Genomic DNA, 26285 nt, shown 5'->3' on the forward strand with positions numbered 1-26285 from the left:
ATCACTCAATTTCGAGTTCATATGAGATGGATATGTTTTTTTTTGAAGTTTTTATCCAAAAAAAGTGTAAGTAAAAAATAGGAGAGAGAAAATGACGAATTTGTTAATAAATAAGGGAAAATAGACCTTAATTATTGCCACATAAACCTGTTGGCTATTTCCCAAGTTGTGAAACATAGGCTAAAAACAAATTTCATAGTTTCATTTTTCCTATTTTGCTATACTGTCATTTTTAAAAACATGTCTATTTTAGTCATTTTATCATAATATATTTATTTTACCAAACGCAAAATCAACTTTTGTTATCAGCAGCAACTATTTTATAAACCGTTTAACAAACACATATCAGTTAAAAAAAAAACAGTTTTTTCCAAAAAATAAATATAGAGTACGATGCCAATTTCTGAATATTTTGCGAATAAAAAGTCGGTTATTGTATTTTCTCGGGGTTGAAATCTGCTTGCAACCAAATATATGCCCTTGCCCTTGGTAGTATTTGTTCATATGTATTGGGCATTGTAAGTTGACAGTAGTTGAGTTGAAATTGGGAGAGAGAAGATTGCTAAAATGAAGAGACAGAGATGGATATGGCGTCTCCGTCCGAAGATCCTTGAGTGGAATCGCTATTTCTCGACCGGTTCGTACATTTGTCTCTTGTTCTGTTGTTGCTTGGCTGTCGATTTGATGATGGTATTGAATTGCAGATACACAGGCTCAGTTGTCTCCCGCTATTATCAAAATCATGGAACAGAGTGCCTCCGCAATCGAAAGCAGGTCCGCTTCTCTTCAGAATCTTCTCAACCGGGTACGTGTTTCCAATGTCTTAATATTGACATGATACAGAAGCAGAGTATGTGATGATGTTTGGGTGGATGACAGCCAGAAACCACGCCTTCCGAGTTTGCCAAACTCAACAAGGAGCTTCGGAAGCTCAGCGCCTCCATGGAACTCATCACTCAGCTCCGCTCCAAGCAAAACGTACATTCTTCCACAATTTTCCCCAATTCTTAGGTTTACGAGCTCAAAGACGTGGTGGATTGCAGGAGATGAGGGGTTTGGAGTCTCTGATGAGCGAATGCGCTGAAGACCGGGAAATGGTGAGCATGGCCTCCCAGGATTTGGGGGACGCCTCGGAATCTGTGAAGAGACTCCACAATCTGCTTCTCAAATTGCTGCTTCCGAAGGACGACGCGGACGAGAGAGACTGCATCTTGGAAGTTAGGGCAGGCGCTGGAGGCGACGAGGCTTCTCTCTTTGCCTTCGACATTTTCAAAATGTATGTCTTCATTTCAGTCAAATCTCCCTTTCCACTCATTCTTATTTCTTACCTATTACTCACAGGTATGAGAAGTACTCCCAGTACAAGGGCTGGAACTTCGAAGTCGTTGATGTAACACACACCGGTCTCAAAGGCTACAAGGTACTATTTCATTCCCTACAGTTTATCAGCAATTCTTTTTAGTTTGGTTTACAACTGGCTGTTATCAGGAAGCTACGGCAGCCATCTCGGGTGCCGATGTGTATGGAAAGCTCAAGTTTGAGAGCGGAGTTCACAGGGTGCAGGTCTTCATCTCAACTAACAATTCTAGATTGCCATTTCAATTTTTTTTTTTTTTTTTTAAAGAAACTCTGATCTTTTATTGAAAAAAGCGGCTTAGCCGAAAGAAGAACATTACAAACCCGAAAAACTCCGAGAGAAAAAGACAGACCCCTGCGCAGAGGGTTATAAAACACAAGCCCAATCCCTAACCAAATCAGAAAGGGAGAAATCCTCATAGTCTTTACATTTCGAAAAAAGCCATAAGGCTATACAATGATTAATGCTGTCAATCAGGCCCTCCGTGTTCCTTACTTCCTCGTTGAAAATCCGCTTATTCCTCAAATTCCATAGGCACCACAAAGACGACATGACTCCGACCTTAGCAGCTGCAACCCATTTAGTGTTATGCCCTTGCGACTCGTGGATGCGAAGCAGCCCTTCAATGGTGTCTGGTACAGTGGACATGCCCAGCTTGTGAAAGAGCCAATTCCAAGTCGCCTCCGCCACAGGACACTCGAGGAAGAGATGTTCAGCGTCCTTACTCACTCTAGCACAGAGGGGGCAAAAGCTAGGCATCAAAGAGATGTGAGGGTTGAGCTTTTGAATGCGATCTGCCGTATTGATCTTGATCGCATTCTAAGTTGATCGGCTGCCAATCCACCTCATCCCATTCTCACGAAGCCACCGGGTTGGCCGTGAACTTCTTAGAGAAGAACTCATTAATCTCCTCAACAATGAGATTTTCGTCGTCAATGACAGAACCCTCCTCTCTTTCAAGTCTCCGAATAGCATTCTTCGTTTTTCTGGCCGACATGAGAGAGTGAAATAGTATGGAGTCGCTGTCCCTGTCTTTGGCCCAGGAAATCTTCCCTTTAAGTCTAAGGGCCATATCTTCTTCCTCTAGGAGCCTTGCAAGTTTGATTTTAAGGAGGGATCTTTCGTTGCGCAACTCAGTCGACCAAAAGCCTTCTTCCTCCGCTTTGTCAAGCCTCTGAATATCTCTCAGGATGCATAACTTAAGACCAGCCGCCTTAGTCCTTTCTTCTGCAGCCCACTCTTTTATTTTAACTTTTAAGGTTTTTGAGTTTTCGCATGAAACAAAACCCCTCCTATCCTGGCTGAGTTTCTCTACCCCATTCTTCCTTCACTAATCTGCAGAAATCCTTGTTGGCCAACCAAGAGTTATCGAGTCTAAAAGGACAGGGACCCCACTTTACCAGGCAAGAATTCAACATGATGGGGAAATGGTCCGAGACTCCACGAAACTGAATTTCTTGCACACAAAAAGGAAAAGAAACCCTCCATCCTTCTGTATACAGAAACCGGTCGATTCGAGAGCAGATCGGCACATCTCGGAACGCAGACCACGTGAAGCTCCCATTCGCCAGAGGGGGATCTAAGAGCTGGAGATCGGCTATAATCTCATTAAACATATTCATCGATTGCCTAGCCCTAACCTGCGATGTGCGCTCGTGGGCGAAGCGGACCACATTAAAGTCTCCCCCGACGCACCAATCAGCCCCACAGATTTCCCCGAGCCCGGCCAGCTCGTCCCAAAAAACTCCGCCCTCCCCCTGATGACACGGCCCGTAAACGCCCGAGAACCACCAAGACGACTCTCTAGCTATCTCGATGGATACCGAATAAGATCCCACAAGATTGCTCATGACATTAACTTTTCGAGAGTCCCAAGCCACAAGAATGCCTCCTGCCGAACCTAACGCGGGAATATAAATCCATTCTTTGAATCTGGAACTCAACCCCTTGGGGTTGGTCTAGTGGTAAGGGCGATTCTTGGGATCTTGCACATCCCCGGTTCGATTCCCCCTGGACGCAACAATTGGGGCCACTGGGGTAGTCTCCCGGTCGATAATGCCAGGGCCTCGTGGATATTAGTCGGGTCTAACCCGGACACCACAGTTGTCAAAAAAAAAAAAAAATTCTTTGAATCTGGAACTCCAAATGCTGCCCACGAAGCCTCTGTCCACTTTAGATCTACGAACCTCTTGGAGCACCACGATGTCCGGTCTCACGCTACAGACCAAGGTTTTAATACCCCTCCTCTTCTCGGGACTCTTCGAACCCCTAACATTCCATGAGAGAATCATCATTGATAGCTTGACTTAGGCCCAGACTCCTTTGCTTTACCAAAGGACATCTCGATTTCAAGATTTCGGAGTTCTCGGTCCCGGTCCTTTATTCTGTTTTGTTTACTGGACGTCTCGATATCCTTCTCGGGAGAACAAAAACCCTGCTGAGATAAAGTTGCAAACTCAGACGGTAGACGAATATCGAGTGGGACTGGTATCTTCGGAGACAAACTCGCCTCGACATAAAGAGGAACCAAGGCCAACTGACCCTCACCGAGAACTAGCGACATCCCATCCAAGCAATCATCGGGAGCGGGAGTTTCTTCTTCGCCAGAAGAAGAGAAAGAATCCTCGGACGAGCCACCTTCCAGGTCAGAAACTCCATCACTGTCTTTCCAGAGAGAGTCACCTTCGTGCCTGCTGACAAGCACGGCAGCGCTCCAATCTCGGGCATGGGAGTTCGCGTTCTTCTCCTCTTTTCTGTAGCCCCATGCAAGCCTGGACGTTGCGTCACAAAGATCAAGGACGTCTTTTCCTGTCGGAGCCGAAGACAAGGAGAATACAGAGGAAGCTTTGTCGACTGTGACATCTCTAAAGCTTCTACCATTCACTACCGAGACCGGGGAAGGCTTTGGGGGAAACGACTTGGTTGTTTCAGCGATCGGGATGCGCTGAGCAATCTTCACGTCTTCAAGAATCCTGAAGAGCGAACGAGCGAAAAGCTGCCATCCTTTCAGATTCCTACCTTCAGGGACGAGTATGGTTTTCCTATCACCATTGGCCACCTTCAAAATTCTGATGCACCTTCCCCTCTGGTTTTCTAACACATCAATGATGAGAGAAACGTTGTTGATTGAGAGACGTCTACGGATAAAGGCCGGCTGAAAAGCTTCTGAAATTTCCACCGTCCTATCTCGAATCCAAGCTGCTGCTTTTTTCTGGACGAAAATGCTGAAAAGCTTCCCTTTGCAGTCCTCTTGAATTCTCACTAAGTTACGATCCTTCCCTATTGAACATCTAAATTCCTTATTTTCAAGTTTAAACTAGTCGACAAAGAGAGTGACACTACTTCCGACCATGTTTTCGTGAGAAAAGGATGGTCAGATAGGGAGAAGCGTGGTAACAGCAAATGAAGAGAGGGGAGAGAAGAGAGCATTTTTCGTAACTTCCAATGTTAAAAGATACCTGAGCTGTTTCGCGCTGCCATTTCGAATTTTTAACTGGTGTTATTTTTTATAATGAATGACAAATGTGAACAGCGAGTTCCGGTGACAGAAAAAGCGGGGCGTATCCACACAAGTGCCGTTTCTGTTGCTATTCTACCTCAGGCTGACGAGGTCAGGTCAAACCACTTGAATTATACTTTTTGACTTCATCATCTTCTTCTTCTTCTTAGCTTCATACTTAAAAAATGAGAGCATATTGTTTCAGGTGGATGTGCAACTAAGAAATGAAGACTTGAGAGTGGACACATACAGATCGGGTGGGGCAGGGGGTCAGCATGCCAATACCACCAACAGTGCTGTGAGAATAATTCATATTCCGTCGGGCATCACAGTGAACATACAAGACGAACGATCCCAACACAGGGTTAATGTTTCTCAACTCAAATATATGATTACACCGACTGAGTAGTCGCCCGTACATCTTGTCATTGATTGTTAATAGTATGTGACATGATTGCAGAACAAAGACAAGGCGCTTAAGGTTCTGTGCGCGAGGCTCTATGAAATAGAGAGGCGTAAAGCTCAGACGAGCAGATCAAAACTCCGAATGGAGCAGGTAAGCTGTCAGAAATGATGATGAATTAGAGTTGATTTTTATGGTTGATGGTAATGGATTGGGTGTTGGTAGATTGGTAGTGGGGAGAGATGCGAGAGAATACGGACATACAACTATCCTCAAGGGCGTGTTACGGATCACCGTGTCAACATTACGTGTCATGCCATCGCTGATGTCATGCAAGGAGAGAGTCTAGATGTGTTTGTCGACGCTCTTCTGCTGCACCAGGAAATGGAGGCTGTTGCTTCTTTTACTTCTTCTTCTTAGATCGCCATCTGATTATAGAGCTATCAGGGAAAGCAAACTAGTTTGGCGGTGAAGTATACAATATTAAATCGTTAACCCTTTTCTTGAAAAACAAATGCGGGGCGTTTTTTATGCGATAACAAGCTGAATCAAACAATGAGAAAACACATTTCAATGAAGACAGTATTTGAGTTGAGAGAAAGAAGGGAGGGAGAGCCAGGGAAGAGGCAGTGCATGAGTGGAGGCACAACAGCTTCTCTTTTGTCTGTTGAAACCTCCATTCGTGCACTGACCGTTCCCCGTCTCTTCTTTTTTCTCTTTTTCTAACCTTATTCAACACACAAACGTACAGGTATTGTGTCGCTTCTTCTCCATTGCTTGCCAAGGTTGCAATATCGTCGCAATTTTGTGGTGGTTTGGGTCACCAAGTCTCGTCTACTTTATAACAGCCTCACTTGTACGCTCTTGTACTAATCACCTCCAAATCTAATACAACTAACTTCACCACTGTACTACACTCACGTACTAACACCACACTCAACTGTACTACACTTCTTAGCTGTACAACTTTCGACAGCCAAATAAGAAATCTAAATTGTTGAAGAGTGATCTAATATCAGTGTGGCTTATATCCGTTAGATGACTAGGACTTAAATAACTTGCTGTACATGTCATCGGTGGCAACTTGGTTATTTTAGGCTGGTTTGTATTAGCTAGTAGAGTCATGCTTGTAAGCCTGTATATAAAGGCATTGGATGAGGTTTGCAAAGATGGTTAGTCATAAAACACACTCGGGGAAACACTTGAGAGAAGAATCATTGCAAGGAAAATATTCTTGGTGAGTTCTTGTGAGGTGTTTGAGAAAAGGGCTAAGAGAGACCTTGTTCATTGTTTGTATCTTGAATAAAAGAAAGACTTAGAAGTGTTGGATGTAGATCTTCGTGATTGAACCAGGGTAAATCATGTGTCTTGTGTGATGTTGTTCTTTCTTGCTCATATAGGTTAGAAAATCATAACTGCAATTGTTACTACATAAATCAATATAGTAATCAAATCAACATCCAAGCAAGCACTGTAAATTTTAGTGTTTTTGCTTGAAAATGCAAGCATCAAAGAAGCAGCGACCGTAAGCGGTCCTAGTTAGTTGAGTTCAAAATATATTTAAAAAAAAAGTCGTATGAAGAAGGGGGGGTGATGAGAACGTCAAAGTCGGCGAGGGTCCATTCCGCCTCTTCCTCGGTGTCGCGCACAAAGATTTCGGTGCCCACGTCGATGGAAGTCCACATCCTTCTGGTGGGAGCCGAGCCCGGATATAGAGGGAATGAATGAATGATGAGCAGAAGAGGAATAAAAGTAGAGCCTTGGCCTCTCTTTGTGGTTGCTGTAGGATCGCAGTAGTACGGGAAGTTGGCGGTGTCGTTTCTGTAAATCTTGGAGTCATCGGGGGTGATGTGGTAAGGCGGGCAGTTGACGGGGGCGCACCAGGCTGGGGTTGAGGATCATCTCCGAGTATCGAGCGACGTCGGTGAGCACGTCTCCATCGCACGCCCGTCCAATGTCCGTCAAGTAGAACTGGCTCTTTCGCCCGCCCCCTTTCTTCATCTCCAGCCCCAACCTCACCTTGAAATTCGGCGAACCTTAATAACCCGACGTAAATTATTAGTCCGGGGGATATTAGAATTAAAATTAGTGCTGTTGGACAACTTAAGAGTTTTGAGCATTCCTCTGGTGTTATAGTGATATCCGCCGGAATATCCCTTGGTTGCGTCGGCTCTCAGGTACAGCATCAACCATGGATACCTTCTCTGATTCTCTTCTCCCATACAACCTTGAAGAAGGAAATTCCGTCATAAGTGCCGCTGAAGCTCCTGAGAGATCAAAGCAGTCGGCAGCTCGACGGAAGGATCTTCTAGACCAACTTCATTGCAAAAGTTCCAAGCTTCCAAGGCCACTCTCAGCCCATCTCTCCTCACTCCAGGGTCTCCCACCGCAGAAATGTAGGACTGATGATCTGTCCCACCACAAGCACAAACGCTCAACACACCAATCACAAAATGCATAGGCAACCCATGTGCTTCGTTATGATTCTTCATCATACTTTTGGTTACTGTGTTGGGAAAACAAAGAGAGGACACTAAATTGTTGATAGTGAAAAATAAATGGGCATTGGTCGTAGTAGCAGGTGGTGTTGCCTCTTTCCCAATGTCTTCTTTTTCATTTAATTTATTAGTGGTTCGGTTTGTAGTAAGATGTGAAAACAGTGGTTATTAACTTGTTTCAGCCACACCATTATCACTGAAGCGCCGACATGTTCTTTTATGGGTGGTAACAATTTTTTTTGTTTTACTTGTACTCATAAAAGGTACGTGAGTAATTCGTTGGTTCTCTTACTCACGCAAAGTCACAAGCCATAAAAGAATATACTGACTTCAACCCAAAAAGAGAAAAAGAGAAAGAGAGGGTTTCTTCAATCGACGTTCTGTGTTTGCAGATACTTGGTAAAGTTGGAAGTCAAAGATGGCTTATTTTCACTCCTATGAAACTGGACGAAGTCCATTTGAGGTCTGTAATAAAATAATGGATACAGACAAATTTCAGGTTGGCGAATACTGTTACCATTATAAGATGGATTATGGCAATGTTCTGAGCAACAAGATGCTTTGTGTGCTTTGTATTTCTAATATTCAAACATTCAGTTGTTTTGAAGGGAAGCCTTGTATTGTATGGAAGTTGAAGCAACCGTAACTTGAAAGCAAGGCGTGTGTGTGTGAATCCAACCAACCATATTAAATGGAACAATAAAAAAACAAAACTCCAATTTCCTATCGGACTTATAAATACATGCAAGGCAACAGAGCGAGAGTGCACAGGGAAAATGGTAATGCAATTGCTACGTTGGAGTGAGAGGGTGGTAAAGCCGTGGAAGGAGACGCCAAGAGAGACGCTGGAGCTGTCGGGGATCGACAAGCTATGGATACTGCGTTGCAATGCGAGAACGCTTCACGTTTACAACAGCAACAAGAAGCAGCTCAGCGATGACGATGTGTCGGTGTTTGATGTGGTGAGTGAAGCCGTTTCCAAGGCACTTGTGCCTTACTATCCTCTCGCTGGCCGTCTCACCGACGACTCGTCTTCCGTGGAATGCAACGCGGACGGCGTACTCCTCGTAGACGCATCGGCCGCCTGCACCCTTGCCTCCTCTGACTTGGGCTCGGAGGAGTGTCACCGGCTTCTGCTTCCGCCGATCCAAACCGGCCCGCTCCTTCAAATGCAGGTCACGCGGTTCTCGTGCGGCGCCTTTGTCTTGGGCCTCGTCTTCAGCCACACCGTGTGCGACGGCCTCGGAGCCGCCCAGTTCCTCAACGCCGTGGGGGAGGTGGCGCGCGGCCTCCCCGGCCTCTCTGTGGGCCCCGTCTGGTGCCGTCGCTTCTTCCCTCATTCTCCGCCGCCGCCGCCGCCTCGTCTCCCGCCGCCGCCGCCGGTGCAAGAGCTGGAGCATGTCAAGGTGGAGGTGGGGAGAGACGAGATCGAGGAGGCGAAGCGGGCCTTCCAGCGCGAGACGGGGCTGGGCTGCTCCACCTTCGAGATCGTGGCGGCCGCGTTGTGGAGGTGCAGAGGCAGAGCCGTGGCCACGCCCGAGCTGGCGTTTTTCGCCAACTGCCGCCACCTGGCTCCCCTCCCGGAAGGCTTCTATGGGAACTGCTTCTTCCCGGTGAGGGCGGGCGTGGAAGGGGAGGCGCCGACGCTGGGCCGCGCCGTGAAGCTGATCCAGGAAGCCAAGGCGGGGCTCGCGCGGGGCTTTGGGGACTACTGCAGGGACGGGAACGCAGAGGCGTTCCTGCGCCCGCCCTCGTACCACACGCTGTACGTGTCCGAGTGGGGCCGCCTCGGGTTCAGCCAGGTGGACGTGGGGTGGGGCCCGCCGGAGAGGGTGGTCCCCATGCAGGGCGCCCCCGGCATTCCCGCCGCTGTCATCACTCGCACCGACGCAGTCACCCTCGACACCTGGTGCGTCCGCCGCCCCCATCTTCAACACTTCCTTCACGCCCTCCAACAACTCTTCCGTTAATTCCCCAATCATTCACCTTCCTCTCCATCTTTATGTAACTTTTATAATAAAAGAACCATCACAAGAAAATGGCGTCGTTTCTCGGGGGATCCTCAATTTCTTAATCTTCTTTCATGTCGATTCAATTAAACTACGACACTTTTTTTTTCCCTACCCACTCGCATATTGTTACTGTCTCATAAATAATAATAATAATAATAATAATAATAATAATAATAATAATAATCCTGCGGTTAAATAGCCATTTGAAATTTTGGGCATGGTAAAGCAGCCAAGCTTTCGTACAAAATAGTCAATACTTGACAAAACCCAATAACACCCTTAGATCCAAATAGATCTCCAAATCAATGGACCATTCGAGAGCCTTTACCATTCGACCATAAATTTTTTTCCGACTCTCACCGAAGCCCTAGCTGCTCGAATCGATCTCGCGAATACTGCACATCGCGCCGGAGTCTCCGCGCCGAAAAATTTCATCAACCTCTGTCTCATCGTCCACGACGGTGATGACAGAGCAGGAATCTTCGTTGGCGGAGAGGGATTTAGACTCGATCGGAGCGGTGTGAATGAGAAGGATGTTGCAGAACTCGTCTTCGAGGCGAGCCATGACGATCTGGATGGCAGAGTTGACTTTGGACTGGTCGGATTCGAAATCGCCGTCATCACCACCATCTTCTTCTTCTGATTTATCGAACAATGGATTAAATTTTTTGAAAGCAGAACTAAATTTTTTGACATTTTTTTTTTCTTCTGATTTATTGAAGAGTGGATTAAATTTTTTGACATCTTATTCGTCTTCTTCTTTTTTTATTTCTTGTTTATTGAATAGTGTACTAAATTTTTTTAAAATAAGATTAATTTTTTTGACATATTCTTCTTCTGATTTATCGAATAGTGGATTAATACAAAAAATGCAGTAGATTAAAATTTTGAAAACTTAGATTAATTATTTTCAAAATAATTAAGGATATATTACTAATTTTACATTATAAGTGATTAAAATACATCAATTTGTGAAACCTTGACAATTTTTTTAAACACTATGACTACTTCATACAAAAATCCTAATAATAATAATAAACTAAACTGAAGATCAACATTCCTTATTGTTGATTTAATGTTAGAAGTGGAGTTGTAGTAAGAAACCTCAGATTAGTGGTCCAATACAGAATCATAATACCATATTTGATATCTGGCTCCTTATCTCATAACTAATAATACACCAAAAGAAAGAGAGAGAGGGAAAAAAAAAAACGAAGTCATCATATGGATATCTTGATATCTTCATTCTGATTAAATGGATAGGAAAAGTAAAAGGATCTTAAAATTGTCAAAGCGAAGACATGGTTAAATTTTTTTTTTTTTTTTTTTTTTTTTTTTTTTTTTTTTTTTTTTTTTATGTATGTAAATGAACATAATAACATTTCTGAAGATGAGATATAGATGACAGATACCTGCATTTTATACAATATATTTATTAAAGATCTGCTTTTCTGCATCTTACTAGAGGTTGAAATTATAGCCTCGTGTAAATATGGACTAATCTGAAAGAGGGCGAAACTCCCGTGACAAGTTGTTGAATCAAATTTATTTATTTATTTTTTCAAAAGGAAAATAATGAGTGGCTTTTGATGGAATAATACGGAGTTTGACAAATCTTGAAATGCAAGTCTACACGTACGTAACCTCCATATCCTCCTCCATTCTATCTCATTCTAAAAACTCAAAGCATAAATCAACACAAATTAGAGTGACCTCGTGTTCTTCTTTCTTCGTCTTATTAAATAGGCCATTCCACTAAAAATATGGAATTGAGCTCTCAACATTATTAAAATTAGGGAGTTAGAATATATTAGCCAATTTGAAACATGAAATTGGCAAAATAGTCGATGTTTGGTTTATTTTGTAGACTAGTCAATTAATCACATTAATCAATATAAATAGACAATAATACATTTCATTTAAAATGAAAAGTTACCAAAAATAAATTAGTTAACATAAATAAATTAATTAATGAAAAATAATACAATAAATAACTGTTTCATTAATAGATTAAAAAAAAATCCATAAAGATATTACGAGATCTTCACCGTCAGTCTTTAACGCCAAGTCAACTCGCGCAATTTTCCGCCGATCTTCACCGTCGATCAGTCTCGAACCGCCAATTCTCCGACCGGAGACACAGAGTCGCCAATTCTCATACAAGTAAAAATTGAAATTAATACGAATAAACACATATTAACACAAATTAACAGATTCCTAACGACACTTCAACACTAACTCACAAATCAAATACAAATTAACACAAACTAAATGAACAACGATTAAAAGTTTCGGGCGGTTCGACCCAAGGCCGGACCAAGTGGCCGCACCCGAGCCAAAGGTGTCAACTCGAAAGTCTCGAGCTGGGTTTTCTCCAATCAACGCGCTTCTCAGAGGAGAGAAGAGGTGAGGAGGAGTCATGTGGCCTCGTAAGGCTAAATCTCGTAGGATTGGGTCCCGTGGGACATGGCCTCGTAAGGCTTGATCCCGTAGGATTGAGTCCCGTGGGACGTGACCTCTTAAAGCTTGATCCCGTAGGAATAGTTAAACTGGAAGCTAAGTCAAAACAAGAACGAAAGTTGTCAAAAGGATATTTTTGTCTTTTGAGACATAGGATAAATTGAATGTAAATAAATTTTTTGACAATGGCCATTTGATGACAAGTAGCACTCGGCCAAAACTAGATTTATTGGGCCTTGTGGATTAATTTCATTCCATAAGAATTTTATTGAAAATTCTTAATGGGCCTTTTTCATGTTGTCATGAACAAATGAAAAAGCTTCTAGAAGGCCTTTCTAGAATGATGTTAGGTGCCCAACATACCCAAGAGAAAGAGAGAATATTTTGTGCATGAATGTATGAAGATACTTGCCAAAAGAAAAAGAGGAAACAAATTTCCCCTAAGAGGAAACCAAGGTGGGCGCCCAAGCTTTTCAGAGTGAAAGCTTGATTTAGAACTAATATGGCATTGACAATGAATTTTGAGTCAGTTCCAGCGAATAAAATATCATCCACGTATACAAGGAGATAGGCACATATTTTTTTGTCTTTTCTGTAGATGAACAAAGATGAGTCTGCCACAGAGCTAGCTTGTAACGCCAAACGCCAGTAATGCCTTTCTGAGCTGATCATACCATGACTAAGCTGATGAGTTGTACGCTACATTATAATAGGTGCAGAGCAGAAACCACTTGAGAAATCGAACGCCATTGATAAGCTCTAATACCAAAGTTAAGATTTGAAAAAATGAACAAGAGAATTCTCAGACTCAGAGAGAGAGAGAGAGAGAGAGAGAGAGAGAGAGAGAGAGAGAGATCTGGTGTTATTGATTAATGAATCATTACAATTTATTTATGGGTAATTTAGCAAAATAGCCAACTCAAACCTTTAAAATTGTTAAATAGCCAAGGTTTTGTAAATACTAAGTAAATAGCCATTCCGATGACGTGGCTCAATAATAGGTTTTTTTATTTTCGAAAATTGCCCATGAGCGTTTGAATTTTGAATTACTAATTTGAATTTTCGGATGAAATTTATTTCCGAAATTTTTGGAATTGTATTTCCTGATATAAGTGTGAACATGATTTAGTCTATTAATGATCCCTTTATTTTAGGAACTAAATGGACGTGGCAGTTGTAATTTTTTTGTTTCTTTTTATATATTATTTCTTATATTTTTCGTCCAGATTTATATTGCATTCACAGCAACTGGTTCGTCGTTCTTCTTGAGATGTAAATATGTGTAAATAAAGAAAAGGTAAAAAAAACTTAGACTGTGTGATATTTACTCAGATTTACTGCAAAATATGTCGACTACTATTATTTTCTTCTAACATCCAAACTCAGCAGTAAATATGTGTAAATAAATAGTTGATCCAAAAAACTTAGACAATCTAATATTTACTCAGATTTACTGCAAAATATGTCGACTACTATTATTTTCTTCTAACATCCAAACTCAGCAGTAAATATGTGTAAAAAGATATTTGGTCCAAATAACTTAGACTATCCAATATTTACTCAGATTTACTGCTAAATATGTCGACTCCAATTTTTTCTTCTAACATCCAAACACCCAATTTTCTAAACGCATTCACAATGGTATATCGGGAAAACTAACACACTGATACATGATTTCATTTTACTGCGCATCAAGATATAGATATAACACATCAAGATTTATACATCAAACCCGTTCCAACAATATTTAAACATTCAAAAGGATTTACAATAAACATTGTAATCACTGAAGAACATGCATTATGTTTTTAAATCACAATAGTCGGTTCCCCCAAATTTCGTTGTCATGAATAGGGTTATGTGTAAATGTTAGGATTATAGACCAATAATGCACGGACTCATAATACATAGGGAGATGAATGTTCAATACCGTATATTTTCATAATCGATTCCAAAAAAGAACAATTTTTTCATAGTTTAATATGTAAATCGAGGTTGAATATTATTAAATAAGAGTTCCAATTGCCAAAAAATCACACATGCATACCTGTTAGAGCCGGAGAGAGGAGGTGGTCTGAAATATCGTTCCATTTCGTCGGTTGTCGCCAATGGAGTTCCTGTTCGTCGGAGAGAGGAGATGTTTTGAAAATATTTTTGAGATAGATTTTTTCTTAATGGCAGATTGAATATTGGTGGAGAGATAATCGGTAATTAATTGCAGTTATTATTCCTCGATTCTCGTTTACACGTTACCTCTTTTAATTTTTTTTTTAAAGTCAACCGTGTGCTTATGGGCGGGAAAGCCTGAGCTTTTTAGTAAATGCAGATGTGTCTTAAATGATATCTGACTATTTACTTAGTATTTACAAAACCTTGGCTATTTAGCAATGTTAAAGGTTTGATTTGGTTATTTTGCTAAATAATTGTTTATTTATATATGGTAGAATTAGTTTTTAAACCAAAACTAATTGCCTAAGCTAACGCACTGTAATTGTGATGAGCTTTGACTCGTGCTTATCCGTTGTTGACGTGTGATGACACTTAAACAGCAGCAACCGAGACCTACCTAAACTACGCCTCCGCTCGCCCCAATTCCTTCGCCCTCTGATACCACACATGACAGGCGATAGCAGCAGGCGCGTCGGACCCTAATTTTGTGTTTATTTAAAAAAAAATATTTTTAAAGTATATAACTTACGTTGGTTTGGGGATTTGGTTTTTGATTAAGGGATTTCGAGTTTTTGTTTGATGTATTTCAATGAATGGTAAAAGCTAAAGAGGAAAAATAAAATCAAAATGAAATTGGTGTTACATCATAGCCGTCCGTTTTCAAACTAACGGGGTTAGTATTTACCGTGTTATTAAAGATTACATTAGGTGTTTTAAATTTTAATGGCCGACAAATTAATAGTTATATATGTATAGAAATAGGCAAATTACATGGGCGTTACCTCAGGTGTGGACGTGGCTTTTGAATAATATGGAGTTTGACAAATCTAGAAATGCAGTTCAACACTTGGCCTTGGGCTTCACGTTCAAGTAAATGTATCTAGTCTAGAGCCTCATCCCTCTTCTTCTCCTTCGTTCCGTGACGCACTTGTTCATTCCGTGACCCACTTGTCGTTCACACTTTATTTATTAAAAAAAATTAATGAATGAATTGGGGAAGAGCGTTGACATATGATTTAATTACGCCTTACAAAAATACCAAATATATATTGATTTGACAAGTTAATAGGCTTACTATTTTTTCTGTTTTGCTACTAATTAATTCTTATTTGACGCAACAAAAAAAAATCCCTATATTGTTATTATTTTATTTACTTTTTTTCTTTTTTCTTGACAGGGTAGATTTTATTTACTTGTCAACATTGACACTGTTTGCCATGCAATTACAGGAATGCATAATAGAATAAAATATATTTCTCTGTTGGTACTTGGTAGTGGAAAATATATTTCTAACTGTTGGTAGTGGAGATGGTGGTTGGAAAGCCAATAGATTCCAAATCACTCACTCTCTTTCATGTTCTCCAAGTAAACCGAATTTTATAAACAAAAGAAACACGTTCCAATAAAAGATATGGTACACAATTGCGATTTTAAGCGAAGGTTCGGTGTTTGACCAGGAATCACAGTCCCCCGTGCCTGTCAATACTAATTTTACATTGGAATAGAAATAATAGTCAGATTCTTGCGGCTTAAGCAAAGACAAATAGCTGTGTGTGCCTATATATTATTTATATATAATGCCGTTTGGTGACTCATCATCAACAACTACAACCTGTCTTTGCAAAAGGTAAAAACTACTCTCTCTCTCTCTCTCTTGTTTTTTCTTTAATCTTTGTGCTGCACCACTTTTGGCTTCTCTGCAAATATATATGTACGGCTGCTTTATTCTTTTCCCTCTCCCTCGGATCTCAACTTTGCTCTCTTTGTTTTCATATTTAGTTCAAAAGTTGACAAACAATCTCTCTCTCTCTCAAATGGATTCTGCTTAATATTTGTGGAACATATCTACTTATATGTGTTCCTCTTCTCTCAACATCGATTTTAGCATCTACTCAATATTGTATGTTTCTGCTTTGTCTCTCCTCTTTTCATGGAAATGAGAAGTTTTTGTCGTAACGGGTATACGGTTTAGTTTGTTGGTGTTGTATATATGCCGACTCAACTTGTAATTTGAGTTACTTTAGGCGTGCTTCGTATTTTTGGTTGTGCATATATTACGATGAGTGATGAAGGGAGTTGTGGGTGTTCAGGTGGAAGTAAAAGGTAAAAAGGGAGAGAGTTAAGTGAGGCATGGCAAGAGAGAACGGCGAGGCGAGCACCTCAAACGGTCAACGGTCAGAGGAAGAGAAACAATCATCAGAAAGAGCAAAGAGTGAAGGAGACGTCGAAAAGATTCCGTTTTACAAGCTCTTCTCCTTCGCAGACAGCACCGATGTTTTGTTGATGATTTTCGGCACTCTTGGCGCCATCGGAAATGGATTGGCTCTCCCCCTCATGACCATCCTCTTCGGGGAAATGATCGATTCTTTTGGAAGCAACCAGACCAGCTCCAACGTAGTTGATGTCGTTTCTGGGGTAACATTATTCACCTTCCACCTAATCATGATATCGTATCTCTGTACATCAACTCACTCTCTTGGTTGTTTTCTCTTCTTTTCCGTTTGGTGTAGGTGGCTCTAAAGTTTGTGTACTTGGGTGTGGGCTCTCTAGTGGCAGCCTTTTGCCGTAACTACCTGCCCTCCTCTCAAATTATTTATAGCTGACTCAGTTTATGAGTTTTGGAAGCTTGGGCTGAGAAACTCATGTTTGGTTTGGTTGAATTTCAGAGGTGGCGTGTTGGATGGTGACGGGAGAGAGACAAGCAGCGAGAATTAGGGGTTTGTATCTGAAGACGATATTGAGACAAGACGTGTCCTTCTTTGACAAAGAGACCAACACGGGAGAGGTTGTCGGACGAATGTCTGGAGACACGGTCCTCATTCAAGATGCAATGGGCGAGAAGGTAACGCAGTTCAACTCATTCGTTAATCTCGCTCTGCCTCTTCATTCTTAGTCTTAACGGACTTGATTTTGTAGGTCGGGAAATTCATACAATTGGTATCGACGTTTATCGGTGGGTTTGTGGTGGCATTCATAAAAGGGTGGCTTCTCACACTCGTGATGATGTCGTCGATCCCTCTGATGGTCGCAGCCGGCGCAGCCATGGCCGTCATCATCAGCAAGATGGCATCCCGTGGCCAAACGGCCTATGGAAAAGCCGCTATCGTCGTTGAACAAACGATCGGCTCAATCAGAACGGTTGCATCGTTTACGGGGGAGAAACATGCAATAGCGAGTTACAACAAGTTTCTAGAGAGTGCTTACAAATCTGGTGTACACGAAGGCACAGCCGCTGGGCTCGGTCTTGGCGTGGTTATGATGGTCATCTTTTGCAGTTATGCGTTGGCTATCTGGTTTGGCTCAAAGATGATCAGGGAAAAAGGGTACAACGGTGGTGATGTTTTGAACGTTATCATTGCCGTCTTGACTGGTTCAATGTAAGATTAAATTTTTTTTTTTTTTTTTTTTTTTGGGGTGAGCTATGTTTAGCATTAGTTGTTGGCTAAAGTACGACACACGCAGGTCTCTGGGGCAGGCATCTCCGTGCATGAGCTCATTTGCTTCCGGCCAAGCGGCTGCGTTTAAGATGTTTGAGACCATCAACAGGAAGCCCGAGATCGACGCTTATGACCCGAGTGGAAAGATTTTGGAGGACGTGCGCGGAGATATCGAGCTTAAAGATGTCTACTTTAGCTATCCGACTAGACCAGACGAGCAGATATTCGACGGTTTCTCTCTCTTCATCCCGAGCGGAACCACTGCAGCTTTGGTGGGCCAAAGTGGGAGTGGAAAGTCGACGGTGATTAGCCTGATCGAGAGATTCTATGACCCCAAAGCCGGAGAGATTCTAATAGATGGCATCAACTTGAAGGAGCTTCAGCTGAAATGGATTCGGAGCAAGATCGGGCTGGTGAGCCAAGAGCCCGTGTTGTTTGCTTCGAGTATCAAGGAAAACATTGCGTACGGAAAGGAGGGTGCGACTATCGAAGAGATCAAAGCAGCGGCTGAACTTGCCAACGCAGCCAAGTTCATTGATAAACTGCCCCAGGTATGTCTCTCTACCTTCTTCCTTCCAAGCGAGCGTGTAAAAATCTTCACATTGGAAACCGTGACATCAGGGTCTCGATACTATGGTGGGTGAGCATGGGACTCAGCTTTCCGGAGGTCAAAAACAGAGAGTTGCGATAGCGAGAGCGATCCTCAAAGATCCGCGGATTTTGCTTCTTGACGAGGCAACAAGTGCGCTCGATGCAGAATCGGAGAGGGTCGTACAAGAGGCACTAGACAGGATAATGGTCAACCGCACGACTGTCGTGGTTGCTCATCGTCTGAGCACTGTCAGGAATGCTGATATGATTGCCGTCATTCACAGAGGGAAAATGGTAGAAAAAGGTACTGTATACTCGTAGACAGTTTAACATAAACAGCTCATATATGCATTCTTGCGTAGTGTTTAGTATATAAATGTATATATGTGTTGTGAATCGAACAGGATCGCATACGGAGCTGCTCACGGACCCGGAGGGTGCTTACTCTCAGCTTATAAAGCTGCAAGAGGTGAACAAAGAGTCTTCAAAGCAAGTCTCTGGTGATCAAAACAAAACAGAAGTGTCGTCGGAGTCGCTTAGGCAGTCGAGCCAAAGAGGGTCGTTCTTGCGGTCGCTGAGCCGTGGATCGTCTGCGGGAAACAGCAGCCGTCACTCGTTCTCGATGTCGTTCGGGCTGCCGACTGGCGTGCATGACAACACGGCGGTGGAAGCGGAGGCGGAAGAGCCTCCGAAGGTACCGCTGCGCCGCCTCGCTGCGCTGAACAAGCCGGAAATACCCGTGATTCTGATCGGGGCAGTGGCGGCCATCATCAATGGCGTCATACTCCCGCTCTTTGGCGTGCTCATCTCCAGCGTCATTAAGGTGTTCTACGAGCCGTTCGAGGAGCAGAAGAAAGACGCCGCGTTTTGGGCCATAATGTTCATGATCCTGGGAATCGTGTCGGGGGTGGTGATCCCGGCGCGGGGCTACTTCTTTGCGGTCGCGGGAAGCAAGCTGATCCAGCGCATCAGGGTGATGTGCTTCGAGAAGGTGGTGCACATGGAGGTGGGCTGGTTTGACGAGCCCGAGCACTCGAGCGGCGTGATCGGAGCCAGGCTGTCGGCGGACGCGGCCACGGTGCGGGCCCTCGTGGGAGACGCCCTCGGCCAGCTCGTCCAGAACCTCGCATCGGCGGTTGCAGGGCTGCTCATCGCCTTCCTCGCCAGCTGGCAGCTGGCTCTCATCATGCTCGTGCTGCTTCCGCTGGTCGGGGTCAACGGCTACGTCCAGATCAAGTTCATGAAGGGCTTCAGCTCCGACGCAAAGATGATGTACGAGGAAGCGAGCCAGGTGGCGAACGACGCCGTCGGGAGCATCAGAACGGTTGCTTCTTTCGGTGCCGAGGAAAAAGTGATGGAGATCTACCGAAAGAAGTGCGAGGGCCCCATGAAGACGGGCATCAGGCAAGGGCTCATCAGCGGCGCTGGCTTCGGCATGTCTTTCTTGCTACTCTTCTGTGTCTACGCCACCGTTTTCTACGCGGGAGCTCGCCTAGTCCAAGCCGGAAAAACTACATTTAATGATGTTTTCCTGGTAATTGACTGCTCCATCAAACAAGTGTTTTCCCTGGCTGGTATTATTGTGTTTTAATCGCGACACGGATATGAATTGCAGGTCTTCTTTGCCTTGACAATGGCAGCTCTCGGGATATCCCAATCAAGCTCGTTCGCCCCTGATTCCAGCAAGGCCAAGTCGGCCGCGGCTTCCATATTTTCCGTTATCGACCGCAAGTCAAAGATCGATCCCAGCGACGAGTCGGGCGAGACAATTGACGACGTGAAGGGCGAGATTCAGCTGCACCACGTCAGCTTCAAGTACCCACTGAGGCCGGATGTTCAAATATTTAGAGACCTCTGTTTAACCATACGTTCCGGCAAGGTAATCACAGTTGCTTGCTCCTCAAGTAAGCCTCTATTATTTATGTATATATATATTGTGTGAGAATGACATTGCATGATGGGGCGTGTGCAGACGGTGGCGTTGGTGGGAGAAAGCGGGAGCGGGAAATCAACGGTGATCGCGTTGTTGCAGCGATTCTACGACCCGGAGGGGGGCAACATAACGCTGGACGGGGTGGAGCTGCGACAGCTGAAGCTCAAGTGGCTGAGGCAACAAATGGGGTTGGTGAGCCAGGAGCCGGTGCTGTTCAACGACACAATCCGCGCAAACATCGCGTACGGGAAGGAAGGGGAGGCGACGGAGGCGGAGATAACGTCGGCTTCGGAGCTGGCGAACGCGCACAAGTTCATAAGCGCCCTTCAGAGCGGGTACGACGCGGTGGTGGGGGAGAGAGGCACGCAGCTGTCGGGGGGGCAGAAGCAGAGGGTGGCCATAGCGAGGGCCATCGTGAAGGCCCCCAAGATTCTGCTGTTGGACGAGGCCACCAGCGCTTTGGACGCCGAGTCCGAGCGCGTCGTCCAAGACGCCCTCGACCGCGTCATGCTCAACCGCACCACCGTCGTCGTGGCCCACAGGCTGTCCACCATCAAGAACGCCGACGTCATCGCCGTCGTCAAAAACGGAGTCATTGTCGAGAAGGGCAAGCACGACACATTGATCAACATCACTGGCGGCTTCTACGCTTCCCTCGTCGCCCTTCACATGTCCGCCTCCACTGCTTGATTATTTCACCTCCCACTTACTATTTAATTTATTACTTTTTTTGTTATTTTATCATGTCAAATTTTTCTAATTTTTTAATACAAATATACGAGAAGAATATCAGTTCCTTATCACGCTCACGGTCCAAAGACTCCAAACCAAACTCCTAAACATAAAGTATATTCGTAAGAGAAAAGACGTCAGCAGTGACGATTTACAACTCCAAAACATTGTATATTTTAATTTTAAGAGAGAAAGAGGTCACCAGTGACGACATATACACGTCTTCTTTAACAAGAATAGTAGTAATAATAATAATAATTAGAGACAATAATATTGAAATAGTCAAACAAAGATCCTCTGTTACATACATTGAGATGAGTTGTACACTATGATTCTATGAATACAAAGATAACAGCTGTTATCTATTCCATTTCAATTCAATCTAGAAGACCAAGTGGCCACTCACTCTTGTTTGGAAATATCACCTTCATTCCCGTCTCTTTATCCATCCAATTCCAATGTGATGCGACTCAACTACGAGGTGGAGAGATGAGACATCACACCACACTTATTTCCGTACCTGAACTGGAAGTGATAATTTTCTTGCGTTTCATCTTGTTGCCAAAAATACAAGTTCAATAAAGTGTCAAGACAGACTAACATAGGAATAGAGCATGTATTGATATGATGATCGAAGAAGAGGGTCAGTCGTCTTGATCAATCACTGTCATCACTGTATGAAACAAGAGGAAGTGTGTGGGTTTGATCCAACTTAGGCTTCTTGGCTTCTGGCTGTGACGGCTTCACGCTGATGATCACCCCCATCGCCACCTTCTTCTTAGGATTTTCCTTTTTCGGCTTCGCGACCTGCCATTCGTTTCAAAAAGAGTACTCTAGCTAAATAACCAATTTAAAATTATGAATTTGCAAAAAAGCCAATGTTTGTCTTAATTTAGTGAATAGCCAAAATGTACAATAATCTGGTTTTTTTTTAAAAAAAAAATTTGATCCCAAAATTATTATTTTTTTAAGTGATAAATTGCTTATAATAATCGTCAAAAAATTTAATCTGCGTTGTCAAAAAAATTTTGAAAACGTAAATTTTGATACTTTGCTAAAAAGTTGAAACTTTGACTATTTTGTTAATCAATAAGTTTCAAATGACTATCTTGTACAATTTTTCCTTTAAAAAAAACAATTAGGAATCAACAACGGCAATGTGACGCTCGTCGTGTTCTAATAAACACCAGAATACGGATAACAAACCTGTTGGAGGATTGGGAGGGGAATGGGAGGAGCCTCCTTCAGATCAACTGTGGATTGCGCTGCCTGAACAAACAAACCATTCACCAATCACAAACCATTCGCTATCTCATTCATTCATTAATTCATTCTCAATGTACCTGGAATGTCCGAAGCTGTTGGGCATCATCATCTGCCATTTGTCGTTCGTAATCCCTCCTCGACTGAAACAATCATTGTTATATTAATTAATAAGAATGAGGCGTTATTCATATTTAGATTGTACCTGTTCTAGGCTGTCAAGGAACTCCGACTCGTCTGGGTCCAGAGCTTTGGGAGGTCCTGAGTGAGAGAGAGAGAGAGAGTGAGAGAGAGAGAGAGAACAGAATAGAGAGAATTAGAAATAGAAGACACACTGACTGTGCTTAAATCTCTCATTGAACTCGGCGTCGCGCTTGTCTTTGTTCTCTCTGAGGATTTCGAAAAGAGGTCTGTCCCTCTGCGCTGTCCCGTCTTCCACGCGCTCCCCTCTGCTCTGCTTTGCTTCCTCCAACTGCAAAAACAACTCAATCCAATCAATTCCAATCCATTTCAATAATTAGGGTTTTGGCATCACCAATAACAAAGATAGTTAACCTGTTCCTCCGATACGAAATTCATCAGCCTCACCGGCTGACTGCGTAAGTCTTCCCCCATTCCTCCTTCCTCTACGAACCCGATTCCGATTTGATCGCGCCCACTTACTCACTCGCTCTTTCTTATTAACTCGGATTTGGACCCCCTTTCCACCTCCTTTTTCTATCCTCGTTTCGCAGCCTTACGACAATGGCTTCTCATTCACCGTCGCTAGCAGAGCTTATTAAGGTTGGTTTTTGAAGCTAAACCGTTTTTTTTTCTGTTTGGTAAAAACAGCTTTTAAAAAAATAGCAAAAGCGCTTTTGAGAAATCAACGTAACTCTGAAAAAGTTTTAAACACTAATTCCTAGCTTTTGAGAAACCATTTCGTTTTTAAAAATTACAATTACTGAGGTTTGAAGTGCACGTTTTTAAACCTAAAATTACTCATTTACGCTTTAAAAAATTACAATTACTCATTTACGTTTTCTATCTGCCTATAACACGAGGTATGAAATGCAACTCCAGAATCTTTGAATATACAGACTGTTTACATAAATAATTATGTCTTTTGATTTTTTTTACATTGAAGGAAAAAACAAACCTTGGGTATTTGCAATCCCCGCCGAATTCGCCTTCCGAGTACAAACTGAGAAGAATAGGAATTGAGGATTATGCTAGACGAGATTCAAGGTACGAAGCTTAGCTATCTTGCTCGTTTATTTCTTTGTTAGATAAGCTTTTCTTCTAATCTAATGGTGCAAAAAATCAGTAATAGTTTTCAAAACACAGATATTGTACAAATGCTTTAGATAAATCAGTAATTTATTGGTGCAATAAATCAGTAATAGTTTTATTCTGTGATGAATCTGCAACACAAGCTTATCTTTTGGCTTCGAGTTTTCTCAGAATCATTGTTCAAATATATAATTAATCAAATGACATCTGTTATTAGACTAAACCTTGAATCAAGCTAAATCAGTAAACAAATCACATATTTTTTAATTGTCCCCAATAGCTCAGTATAATCCTCAAAATTATAATTGTAAAGAGTACTGGGGATTCTCTTTACTCGCCGGTGATCTTCTCCGGCAAAAAACACAGTGGCAAGAATCTAAATTAAAAACCCCAAAATTTAATTACAATTAAAATCCCCAAAATACATTTCAAACTCAGTAGCGCTAATCTACGGATTGAACGCAAAGATACAAAAAAGAAAAAAAAAATACATACCTGAAAGTGAGCTTGAATCAGCTCATCGCTTAGGCGGAGCTGAAATTCACCAGCTCGGAAGTAAAAAACAGCCCTAACACAACAGATAAAAAACGAAAAACAAAAATTAGACCTCCAAACTCTATGCAACAGACTCGAAATGAACAAAATAATCAAAGAGTATAAACGTACCTGAATCTGCAAAAGTCGTGAAGACGAAACCTAGAATGTGGAAATTTGCGAAGCCGATAATACCTAGAACAGGTCTCTGCGATTTGGCCGAGCTGAAATTCCGCTTTCAACACTGCTTGAACTTCCCATCTCTCTCGATACCTCTCGGTCGTAGGTCTCAACTCTTTCTGAATTCTCTTGTGTGATGTTCGGCAAATTAATAATATTTAGTTTACAAACTAACTAACTATAGTTGTGTTGTTCTTTAGTTCAAAAATTATAACAATGTATTTAAATTCTAAATATTACCCTTATAATACTGTGTTTAAAATAAGTTTATAATGTGTTAAAATTTGCTATATATTCTGTATATAGATGAGTTTGTTTAAACATTTTTTAATTATATTTTGCTTAAGATTGTATCATTAAAGTACAAACTTTTTTTTAATTACTTATAAAGTTATATGTGAAAATTTGCATATATATTCTACGTATATCGATGAGTGAAAATCATGATAACACAGCCGCGGATCAAAGCACTGTGAGATAATAATGCGGTTTATATCTTTTTTTTTTTTTGAAACGGTAACTTCATTATATATATGAATGAGCGAAAGCCACTTTACACAAAAGAATGGTCGTTTATAGCTAGCTCCCCGGATCCAACGCCAATCGAGCACGCGAAACCGGGCTGAGTCAAACCATAAAAACGAAACCACTACCAAAAGCTAGCCATATAGGCCTTTACATAGAGGAAAGGTGAAACTTATATGCAAAAGCTAATCTAAAGTGTGTCTTAAAGAGACAACAACCAAAAGAGACCTTGTAGGTCTTTGTACACAAAAACTCTAAGGGGACAAAAGCTCCCGCCCCTGGTAACCGGGATGAGACACTAAACAAAAGGAAGGAACTTCTTTCTTTGCGGCTATCATATGGCGCTTGCCCAATCTCTTTGTAAATCTGTCAAAGAGTAGCCTTTGATATCTTTCTCCGAGCAGTGAAGCCACATAGCTATGAGTCTGTTAGATGTATCTTGAAGACCTTCTGCGTTCCAGCCTTCGTCTTCAAAGATGCATTTGTTTCGTAGAAGCCAAATCGCCCAAAAGCCCGCAAGCACTCCTGCTTTAACTGCTGCCACCCATCGAGCCGTTTTCCTAGTCGCTGTGTGAACCTGAAAAAAGTCAGCCAACAAAATAACAGAAGAAGCGTGTATACTGACTTTACCGAAGAACCAACTCCACCAACTCGCCGCTGCAGGACAGTCAACAAATAAATGTTGATTGTTCTCGGCAGCGCGTTTGCACACCATACAGCAGCTGGGAGACAGAACCCGCAGTGGGTTTTGCCTTTGGATGCGATCAGCCGTGTTGACTCGATTGATAGCAATCCTCCACCCAAAAATCTTCACTTTTTTCGGAGCTGCCGACCTCCAAATGGCGCTGAAGAACGTCGCTGAGGAGGCAGTAGCCACCGGAGAGATGGCTGCGGCCATGCTCTTCACCGAGAATTCCTCCGAATCGTCCGACCACACCCTTCGATCCTCCAAACCTGCCCACAAGGGCACTTCTTCGAGCATGTCCAATAATGTAGCCAATTCCAACGCCTCACGGTCTGTTAAGTTCCTTGGGAAATTTAAGTTCCAATCCACGGCATCAAACAAAAGCGAGGAAGGGGAAGCCAAACTCGCGATAGGGAATCCTTTCGATGGACTGAGTCGATATAGACCGGGAAACCTCTCTTTCATACTTGTTCCTTCTAACCATGAATCCTCCCAAAACCGAATTCTTGAGCCGTTGCCCACTATCCACTTGCAATGCTTTAGAAAATCCTCTTGGACCGCCATGATTGATTTCCACGAGCTGCGAAGTGTGCGTCCTGTAGCGTGCCCAGAGTCCCACCCGTTGTCGTGGTAGCCGTAAATGGCGACTATCACCTTGTGCCAAAGAGCCCTAGGCTCAAGTGGAAAGCGCCATAGCCATTTTGCGAGTAGCGCGACGTTTTTCTCTCTCAAGCC

The 26285-nt window shown here is 42.7% G+C and overlaps 4 protein-coding genes and 1 pseudogene across 6 annotated transcripts; 3 read left to right on the forward strand and 2 right to left on the reverse strand.

Annotated features, from left to right (window-relative positions):
- Positions 1–461: 461 nt before the first annotated feature.
- LOC149390018 (Peptide chain release factor 1) lies at positions 462–6261 on the forward strand. The gene is made up of 10 exons (XM_089623006.1): positions 462–637; positions 705–805; positions 880–978; positions 1044–1276; positions 1342–1420; positions 1489–1563; positions 4890–4967; positions 5062–5220; positions 5317–5412; positions 5485–6261. The coding sequence occupies exons 1-10, from the start codon at positions 568–570 to the stop codon at positions 5677–5679; spliced, it is 1185 nt and encodes a 394-aa protein (XP_089479132.1). The 5' UTR covers positions 462–567; the 3' UTR covers positions 5680–6261.
- A 533-nt stretch (positions 6262–6794) lies between these two features.
- Positions 6795–7840, reverse strand: LOC149390019 (uncharacterized; annotated as a pseudogene).
- A 383-nt stretch (positions 7841–8223) lies between these two features.
- LOC149390020 (HXXXD-type acyl-transferase family protein) lies at positions 8224–9883 on the forward strand. The gene has a single exon (XM_089623188.1). It carries the CDS (start codon positions 8534–8536, stop codon positions 9725–9727), a length of 1194 nt encoding a protein of 397 aa, XP_089479314.1. The 5' UTR covers positions 8224–8533; the 3' UTR covers positions 9728–9883.
- A 5932-nt stretch (positions 9884–15815) lies between these two features.
- LOC149390021 (ABC transporter B family member 11-like) lies at positions 15816–21479 on the forward strand. The gene is made up of 10 exons (XM_089623187.1): positions 15816–16025; positions 16489–16813; positions 16909–16963; positions 17065–17240; positions 17315–17775; positions 17861–18386; positions 18457–18730; positions 18831–19960; positions 20042–20305; positions 20399–21479. The coding sequence occupies exons 2-10, from the start codon at positions 16529–16531 to the stop codon at positions 21047–21049; spliced, it is 3822 nt and encodes a 1273-aa protein (XP_089479313.1). The 5' UTR covers positions 15816–16025; positions 16489–16528; the 3' UTR covers positions 21050–21479.
- Positions 21480–21538: 59 nt separating this feature from the next.
- Positions 21539–24546, reverse strand: LOC149390022 (NEFA-interacting nuclear protein). Of its 3 annotated transcripts, none has more exons than XM_089623189.1 (9): positions 24293–24546; positions 24122–24194; positions 23493–23537; positions 22910–23168; positions 22694–22826; positions 22560–22615; positions 22435–22497; positions 22298–22360; positions 21539–21898 (listed from the first exon to the last, which is right to left on the reverse strand). In XM_089623189.1, the coding sequence occupies exons 4-9, from the start codon at positions 22967–22969 to the stop codon at positions 21749–21751; spliced, it is 525 nt and encodes a 174-aa protein (XP_089479315.1). In that variant the 5' UTR covers positions 22970–23168; positions 23493–23537; positions 24122–24194; positions 24293–24546; the 3' UTR covers positions 21539–21748. The 3 variants fall into 3 exon arrangements, with proteins under 3 accessions (XP_089479315.1, XP_089479317.1, XP_089479316.1); XM_089623191.1 differs by having other exon boundaries at positions 23493–23565; XM_089623190.1 differs by having other exon boundaries at positions 23493–23640.
- Between the last annotated feature and the right edge of the window lie 1739 nt (positions 24547–26285).

Source organism: Urtica dioica, chromosome 8 (genome assembly GCF_054948205.1).
Source record: "Urtica dioica subsp. dioica isolate 48M chromosome 8, U.dioica_male_clone48M_v1_H2, whole genome shotgun sequence".
Classification (NCBI taxonomy): domain Eukaryota; kingdom Viridiplantae; phylum Streptophyta; class Magnoliopsida; order Rosales; family Urticaceae; genus Urtica; species Urtica dioica.

Excerpts from the sequence above, each read along its gene's own strand:
- LOC149390022 (XM_089623189.1), bottom strand. The coding sequence starts at position 22,969 with ATGGGGGAAGACTTACGCAGTCAGCCGGTGAGGCTGATGAATTTCGTA. Across the intron at positions 22,827-22,909 it reads ATTTCGTATCGGAGGAACAG|TTGGAGGAAGCAAAGCAGAG; the intron begins GTTAACTATCTT and ends TTGTTTTTGCAG. Across the intron at positions 22,361-22,434 it reads AACAGCTTCGGACATTCCAG|GCAGCGCAATCCACAGTTGA; the intron begins GTACATTGAGAA and ends TTGTTTGTTCAG.
- LOC149390021 (XM_089623187.1), top strand. The coding sequence starts at position 16,529 with ATGGCAAGAGAGAACGGCGAGGCGAGCACCTCAAACGGTCAACGGTCA. Across the intron at positions 16,814-16,908 it reads TAGTTGATGTCGTTTCTGGG|GTGGCTCTAAAGTTTGTGTA; the intron begins GTAACATTATTC and ends CGTTTGGTGTAG. Across the intron at positions 19,961-20,041 it reads CATTTAATGATGTTTTCCTG|GTCTTCTTTGCCTTGACAAT; the intron begins GTAATTGACTGC and ends TATGAATTGCAG.
- LOC149390018 (XM_089623006.1), top strand. The coding sequence starts at position 568 with ATGAAGAGACAGAGATGGATATGGCGTCTCCGTCCGAAGATCCTTGAG. Across the intron at positions 638-704 it reads GAATCGCTATTTCTCGACCG|ATACACAGGCTCAGTTGTCT; the intron begins GTTCGTACATTT and ends ATTGAATTGCAG. Across the intron at positions 1,421-1,488 it reads CCGGTCTCAAAGGCTACAAG|GAAGCTACGGCAGCCATCTC; the intron begins GTACTATTTCAT and ends GGCTGTTATCAG.
- LOC149390020 (XM_089623188.1), top strand. The coding sequence starts at position 8,534 with ATGGTAATGCAATTGCTACGTTGGAGTGAGAGGGTGGTAAAGCCGTGG.